Source organism: Triturus cristatus, chromosome 8 (assembly GCF_964204655.1).
Source record: "Triturus cristatus chromosome 8, aTriCri1.1, whole genome shotgun sequence".
NCBI lineage: Eukaryota > Metazoa > Chordata > Amphibia > Caudata > Salamandridae > Triturus > Triturus cristatus.
In genome coordinates, this window is record NC_140591.1 from 1,272,549,394 (window position 1) to 1,272,558,198 (window position 8,805).

The following is an 8,805-nucleotide window of genomic DNA, read 5'->3' on the forward strand; positions in this document are numbered from 1 at the left end:
GACAACACACAGTCTAACAACCACCCACAGAGCTCTGACAGCAGACAGACTCCCACATATTGAATTCTACTGAAACCTAGGGTCCCACACCTGGAACCTTAGTATCCCTCCCCCCGTCCCCCCACCCCAAAAGAGAATTCCAGTCTGCATGTCTTCTGAGAAGACAACCCCCCTAAATTAACTCGAAGGCCCCTCCACAGACCCTGCCCCATCTCACTCACTAACCATCCTTCATGCACCCCCCATTCGCGCACCCCCGTCTCTGCGTGACCCGCTCTCCTCCGTCACTGTCTCTCTGACACCTTTTTATTGTGAAGCCCGCCACGAGCGGCCCCCACCGCCCCCACTCCACAGATGCATCCGCAGCGCCTGCGATCTCACATTGTACACTCACATATGCCTATGTGCACATATCTGCATTCAAGGAAGTGTGTGTGCACACAGACGTACCTAGGCACGCACCTATAAACACATAGACGTACATGAAACATATATATATTCCCTGCTCTAAAACGAGTTTCTATGCAGCTATTGAGCAATCCGGCTGCAAATCTATTTATTTATGAAGAATCACAGGGTTAATGGTAATTAAAGTTTCAGCGGCTGCGTACTATAACATTAACAAGACAAAACCTCAATTGATGTAAATGCTCCTATTGAGGATTTTTAAAGTGTAAAATGACAGCACTGAAATGACCTCATACATGTAAAATATATATTTTTAGAGATATTCATGTATAGTCTTAAAAGGACTGCGTGCAGTGTTCCTTGTTGGCCCTTCTCTCTCTTTTTCTGTCTATTTTCTTGCTTTCTTTTTCCTCTTCTTTTTCCTTTTCTCTTCGGATTTCCTCCTTGAATTCTCCCTGTTTCGTGTTGGTGTCTAGTGTCTGGAGGCGAGTTTTCTTGGAGGTTGTAGTTCATATATCATATATGCAATATCTTTTTCTCCTGTTGTTAGTTCTATGTCTGGATGGAATGTACTCTCCCTTAATGCTAAAGGGTTAAATCACCCAGTTAAAAGGTCAAAGATTTTAGACTATTGCAAATCTCTTTCTTCGGATCTAGTCCTTTTTCAAGAGACAAAGGTCTCTGTCAAGGAGGCGTTATTTCTGAAGAAAGAATGGGTTTCTGATGTTGCTTGTTCAGATGCTTGTGGTAAAAGAAATGGGGTAATTACTTTAGTTTCTAAACATTCTGGATTGTCTATCGTTTCCTCTGAGCAGGATACAGAGGGACGTTGGTTACTATCTAAGGTGTCCGATGGTAATGCTGATCTCTTTGTCGTGAATATTTATGCCCCTAACAAGGATGATCCGTCTTTTTGGAAAGCAATCACCAAAAAGCTAAATGACACACCTCATTCTGGCAATCTTATTGTAGGTGGAGACTTTAATTTACCTATGGATCCTATCTTGGATAGGAATTCTGCCTTTAACTTTCGTCCCCCTCAAGCACATAAACAAATGATTAATATGTGTTCTCTGACCCATCTTCAGGATGTTTGGCGTCTTCATAATCCCACTGGCAGTGACTTCTCCTTTTTTTCTTCCCCTCACTCGTCCTTCTCACGTATTGATTATCTTTTGGTTCACTCCTCTCTTGTTCAATCTTCCTCTTCTCCGCTTATTCATCCTATTTTAATTTCAGACCATGCTGCGGTGACTTTCACACTTATGTCTTTTACTCCTAGGGCAAGGTCTCGATCTTGGAGACTAAACACGGAAATCTTACATGATGATTCCCAGGTTTGAGAGTTTTCTAATGATATTGAGACGTTTTTCCTTGAGAATGTTGGTTCAGTAAGCTCCCCTGTTGTTCTCTGGGACTCTTTTAAATGCACTTTTCGTGGTCAGGTCATTAAGTGTATGTCAAGGAGAAACGCTGCCATTAAAAAGGAACTCACGGACTTAGCAGATGAGATTAAACGTCAGGAATCTCTTTTTCGACAATCTAAGGATAAGTCATGCTTACAATCTATTAAGAATTTAAAATATGCGTACAATACTATTGTCACTAAGAGAGCTCATATTGGTCTTCAGGCTCAGAAATCTAAGAAGTTGCTGTTAAAAAATCGTGCGGGCAAGATTCTTGCAGCTACATTAAAGTTCCAGGAATCTTCTAATAAATCTTCCCAAATCTCTTCTATTACTGACCATCTTGGTAAGAAAAAATTTCAGACTGAAGAAATTCTTGAGGTCTTTCGTGATTTCTATAATAATTTATATACCCCCTCTACTCAAGCTTCTTTTGAACAGTGCCAGGAGTTCTTGAAGACAGTGCCGTTGAAAGCTGTCTCGGAGGAAGATAATAACTTATTAAATTGCCCGATTACCTCTGACGAAATTATTTCCGCGATTAAAGCTACTCGTTCCGGTAAGGCTCCGGGTCCTGATGGGTATCCTATTTTGTTTTATAAGACCTTTCTATCTGTGATTGTTCCGAAACTTCAATCGGTCTTTGATGCTTTTATCAAAGATGGCTCTGTATCTGGCTCTGCTGCCGATGCTACTATTGTAGTAATCCCCAAAGAAGGAAAAGATCATTCAGACCCCAAAAATTTTCGTCCTATTTCCCTGCTTAACATGGAAGCTAAGATCTTTGCTAAAATCTTAGCTAAACGCCTAGAATCCTTTATTCCTCAATTGGTTCATCCTTCCCAAACAGGCTTTGTAAAGGGACGTCTTGCACGTGACAATATCCGTACTTTCTGTCACATTCTTGGTGCCGCCAAGCGATCCAATCTTCCGGCGGCGGCCTTGGCCCTTGATGCTGAAAAGGCCTTTGATAAGGTTTCCTGGCCTTTTTTACGAGCTGTTTTATGTGCACATAACCTTGGTGATTCCTTTATCCGTATGGTTATGTCTCTTTACTCCCGACCTAGAGCTAACATAAGAGTGAATGGGGCTACGTCGTCCTTTTTTAACCTTTGCCAGGGTACTAGACAAGGGTGTCCTTTGTCTCCTCTTTTATTTTTGCTGTCCATTGATCCTCTTCTCAGACTGATTGACGTACATCCAGACATTATGGGTTTTTCTTTTGGTTCTTATCAGCTAAAGGTAGCTGCTTATGCTGATGATGTTCTCATTTTCTCAGATGATATTGCGCGTGCCATCCCTGCTATTTCTGATATCATGTCCATTTTCTCAAAGGTTTCAGGTTATACACTGAACAGAGATAAGACAGAAATGTTCCCCTTAAATGCTTACTGTTTCTCCTCTCATATGGGTTCGGCGGGCTTTAAGTGGCAATCTAAGCAACTAAAATATCTGGGTATTTATTTTTGTTCCACCCTCTATGCTACGGTTACTTATAATGAATCTCAAACTATTCTTAAGGTGCGACATCTTTTAGAAAATTGGTCTCCGAAGCATATTTCCTGGTGGGGCCGTCTCCAAACTCTTAAAATGATGATAACACCTATTATTAATTTTGTCTCTTCTATGCTTCCAGTAAAGTTCTCTGATGCCTTCTTTCACGATCTTGATTTAATTACTTCCAAATTCTTATGGAATGATAAAAGGGCTAGAATTGCCTATACATTTTTGAGGAAATCCTACGAGTTGGGGGGATGTAATCTTCCTGATTGGGGGAAATATCAGTCTGCTTTTCTGGCCTCTCAGGGTGCGCTCTGGTTTTCCTCTCCCCTTATGCATGTTCCAGCTTGGTTGCTAATAGAACAGGAACTGGCCTCTCCTCTTCCAACTGCCTCTTTCTTAACCACGAATACGCTTTCCATTCCATTTTCTAGATCTATTATTTTAGATACTGTTGCTGCGGTTCGCAAGGTTGATAAGAGAGTGGCGATTCCGCTGCACAAAACTAGATGGTCATCTATTTGGCGAAATTCCAAAATTAAAATTAATATTGATCCAGACTTGATGTCTTATTGGTCGGGAAAAGGTATCTCACTTGTTAAACATTTGTATGATTCCAATAATGACCCTCTTCCTTTCTCTACCCTGGCCCAGCAATTTTCTTTATCTAATTTAGACTTTTATACTTTTCTTAAGATAAAGGTAGCACTTGCTAGAGTACAGCTTCAGCCTTCTTCCCCCACGATTATGCTCTTTCAATTATGGATTAAGTCTGGTCATGTAGCATCTAGGATTTATAAATTTTTGTCGTCCTCGACACTTCCTACTCAAACGGTTGCACAGCAAAAATGGCTACGTCATTTCGAGCACGATGTTACCGATCATATTTCTTCAGACACTTGGCAAGATATTGGTAGGCTCTCTCTTCGTAATAAAATCGCCCCCTCATTAATGCAATCTAAGTTTTTCTCTATTAATCTTCTTCACTGGACTCCCACTCGTTTATACGCGTTAAATCTAAAAGAAGATAATCGATGTTGGAGTTGTGGTCTTGTACCAGGTGATTTCCAGCATATGTTCTTTGACTGCTCTCTTCTCCAACCCTTTTGGGGTTTAGTTCACAAACACCTCATGCTTATCTTTAATATTAAGTTTCAACTCTCTTTTCCACTAATTCTTCTAGGTCCGCTGGCGGCATCGGTCCCGTTGCCCTTAGATTCCATGGAATTACAACTGTTGGATCTTTTACTAACTATTGCAGTCAAAGTAATTCTCATGGAGTGGAAATCTTTTTCTTCAGTCTCTTATCATACTTGGTGGGCATGGGATTCTTTTCTGCGTAGTGCTCATACGTCAGTTGATCATGCTCATCTTTCTCCGTCTATATCTAATGATGTGTGGTTGGCTCTAGATACGTACATGCAAAGGGCCTCAGAGGGGTTGGTGGCTCAATATCCTTTTGATTTGTCTGGTTAATGCTGTCATTGGTGTTGGGTGAATCCTTTGGAAATCCTCTTCTCTTCTTTCACCTCGTCTTGTCTTTCTTCTTTTTTCTTCTATCTTTTTTCTGTCTTTGCTTTCTTTCCTTCCTTTCCTTTCATCCCCAAATTAATATATGATGATGATACTTTTGATAAACACGTCTCCTGATTTTCCATTGATTCTTCTTTATTTAATTTATTCCTCTGATATTTCCAGATTAATGAACTTTGTAGTGATATTTTTATTGTTAACTCTCATTCTACCATATTGGGTGTTTTTCAGCTGATATCATTTGTATCATTCTTGCTTGTATATTATGCTTGTTTTTACTCCTTTAAAATAATAAATTCTTTTGAAATCAAAAAAAAAAAAAAAAAAAAAAGGACTGCGTGCAGTAAATACTGCATAAATCACTAATATAATTAGACATATTAATATTACGGCACATACTACTCATGCCTATTCATACCCGTCTATATATGTAGTTGTGCACATACACCTTCATACATATAGTCACATAAATGAATATACGGAGATCTCGTGTGAGGTTATTGTTTCTGAAGCAGAAACATCCGCGTTTCTGGGATCCATAATACGTGGCAAACAGCGCATGCGTTTGAATTACAGACTTCAGCCTATAGGAACCTACACCACTTGTTTCATATGCAACATAAAAACACCTTCAATATATACCTCCACGTTTTGTCCAATAATGACGTCTACAGCATAAAACACAAATTCCAATGGCTGCTATGGGAGGGCCACAGGCACACACTCCCTGCCTCCCTCCCCCCCCTCAAAGCGTGCGCCTACACACCACGGCCTTTCCTCGGAGCACTTGCACCACAACACGGCGCTGCGTTGGCTACACACAACACTGCCGAGGCCTTTCCATGCGGTTCTTTTGTGGCACACACACGATGATGCCGAATAATTCATCTGCGTTATCTTTTAATTCTGAGAATACGAGTTGTTGAAAAATTCTTAAAATATGAGATTGTGAGTTAAACATTAAAATATCATGGGGGGCGGGTCTCCACTGTCTCAATCACACCACTTCCCCATCACATTACGTTCCCGTGCAGTTTTCATCTCTCCGTTACTTGCTTGAGTCATTTCTCCCCTACAACTTCCTTTCTGGAACCCGCCCATTGACATGTCTCACTTTTCACGACCTTCCTCCTGCTCGCAGTCTTTTCACTCTTACCTTTTGTCTCTACATCCTGACTCCTCCATTTCTTCCCCGTCCTCTCTCTCTCCTGCACACACATCACTCCCACCTGGAAACACATTTCCTTTCCGTTAGTTCGACAACTGTGCACCTCCTTCATATACTTTCCAACAGAATTGTATGAACAGCCTCCAAACATGGGGCCACCACTCTGTGCGCTCTACAGAGAGGCCAAGGATTGAATGTGCATGCAGTCTGAGCACCTTTATGATCTAGGGTCAGACACTGTGAAAAACTCTCTCTGCTTTCTGCCTAACTCCCCTGCCCCGCCCCCCCCCCCCTCACTCCGGAGCTCTCTGTGGTGATCAACCTTGAAGCACCTTGATCTCACCCAGACGCCTAGAGGTGACTCAGTTCACTCTAAGCACTCTACACAAGTGGAATGCTGCATAAACAAGTGCTTGAAAGTCCTTGGTAAAGCTGTAGCGTTTAAAAAAATTGTTATCATGCCAACTTTACCTGTAGTCGCCTTTCTAATTCCTCTGATCTTTAGGGCCAGTGTGGGTATTTAGGGATGTGTTCTGCCTGTCACGTAGATTGCTTTTACCATTTTGTTGCATGTTTAAACTCTGAAGACTGAAACATACATTAAACCAGGTGAGCATTGTAGGGAAGGGAAAACCCTTTAAATAGAGTCATTTTCTCTCCGGATTTCCCTTCTCTTTTTGAAACACAGGAGCAGCAACATGCGCCCTCGGAAAGCCTGTGCGCCGTGCCTCTCTGCTTCACAGCCCTTGTGAAGACTTTTCTTATCTGCTTCTTAAATAAACAAGCAGATAAGAAAAGTCTTCACAACATCAGTGAAGCACAAAGAGACCATCTGTTTTCATTCTGCCGCTTGTCTTTGCATCTGGGCTGAGTGAAAACAAATGCGCTTGTCACGGGCAGCATCACAAAACTGCAAGGGCGGTAACAGAAATGACGTCCAGCAAATGGAAAGTGAGAAAACATAAATCACAACGCAAACAAATCAGAAACTATTCGGAAACAAGGGCGTGGATTGAAGTCCCCTTCTTCATAATGTTTACTATAGCTCTCGCAGGCGAGGAGCGCATGCGCTCCAACGCAAAGCCGAGACCTACAGACAGGGAGAAAGGAAAGCATTTCTTCTGGTTGCACCTCGCGACGAGTGGCGCAGCATTCTGATGCATTTCCAGATTTACGATTGCTCGTAAATCTGGAAATGCATCAATGGACATGGGTGTTGCGTGGGAACACCCACAGCAACACCCATGTCACGCCCCTAACACGCAAAGTGTCGGGTGAAAAGGGGCAATATTTTCACGCACTGGTAAAGCCACGCAGGGCAGCTTTACGTGTGCTTGGAAATATCACGCGGCAGGTTGCCCTGCCGTTGCTTGTAAAACTGCCCCTTTATTTCTCCTCGTTTTTCCGCAGCACACTCTGCAGCACAGATCGAAAGGGGAAAAAGCCTCTTCTGATTGTTTCTATGCAGGAAAGGTTTCCCTTCCTGCACAAAAATAATCAACCCTGCAAGACAGGCATCCTTGCACCATGGTGCAAATGTGCCTGCGTTGGCGCACGGCAGCCCATTGTGTGCCGGCGCACGGGAAAAAGACAGGAATGCGCTGTATCTGATAGATACAGCGCATGCCTACCCTTTTCTTTTACCGTAGGGCAGAGCAGCAGCAAGGTCTGCGGCGCTGCCCTATGGAAAAAAAAACCCATTAATGAGGCCCTTATTGTGCTCTTGGAATGCACTTGTGTTTCCTGTTTCTTTCACTCTTTAAATTTCGTTTTTAATTTCTTTTGCCAGAAAAGCTTGGTTAGTTGTCTATATTAACGTCTGTTTTCTGTTCGACAGGGATCGTCAATGGAAATACATTATTTGCAGAATGACAGACTTTGACTGCCAGTTTGAAAACTTCTAGAAAGGACCAGCTTGAAGTGCCAAGCCATCAAGAGTGCCTTTCCCCTCCTCCCGCAGCGTACTCGTCACCCTTCAGTTTTTCTAACTCCTGTACTTGAAACCTGACACTGTATCTTGTCCCTAGATCTGTTCTCTCTGTCAATGGCTTATAACTAACATTTGCTTCACTTTTAGTGATGAAATGTAGGTGCATCACTTCCAATGTCTGATATTTTTATCAATCCTAATGTACCATTTTAAAGCTTTTTTAAGTATTAAAAATCTTACTTATGTTTTTGAATAAAATACACATTAATGATGTTACTTCTCTTTGGTGTTCCTTTTCCCGACCACTTGTCAGTTTATACAAGACACTAAAATTATCCTACATATGATAATGAGAGTGACAAGTGTGAAGTTATTTTGAGTGATGTGACCAGGGGAGTGGGATAGATACAAATTATTCTGTCAAAGGTTTTTGCAACTGACTCTCTGGGTGAATTTGCCTTTTTCAATATTCATCTCAACCTCACAAGACAGAAAAGTCACAGGCAGATAATGGGCAGAAACCCCCTTCAGACCACAGGCTACTGCGTATTCCAGTGCTTAGCAACCCCGCCAACTGTGCCTGCAACAGCTCGTACTTACAGCTGTCTGAATGATCTCAATCTAGAGACCAGTTCTGATTGGTAAAAGACACCTAGGGATATATATTTATCAAAAAATCACGCAGCGCGGCAAGCCACTTTGCTGCACTGCGCTGTAGTGTGCTGCGTGAAAGGGAAAGGACAGGAATGTGCCGTATTTATCATTACAGGGCGCAATCTTGTATTTTCCCTGCACTGGCGCACGATGTGCTGCCTAACGCCAATGCAGGCACCCTTGCACCATGGTGCAAGTGTGCCTGT

The 8,805-nt window shown here is 42.2% G+C and overlaps 1 protein-coding gene across 1 annotated transcript in view; it reads left to right on the forward strand.

The window, feature by feature from the left end:
- The window catches only part of DPT (dermatopontin), a 315,652-nt gene extending 307,431 nt beyond the window's left edge, over window positions 1-8,221 (forward strand). The window contains exon 4 of the mRNA XM_085622991.1: window positions 7,853-8,221. Within this exon, the coding sequence (XP_085479117.1) occupies window positions 7,853-7,919 (67 nt within the window). The 3' untranslated portion in view covers window positions 7,920-8,221. The remainder of the gene's footprint in view (window positions 1-7,852) is intronic.
- The last annotated feature ends 584 nt before the right edge of the window (window positions 8,222-8,805 follow it).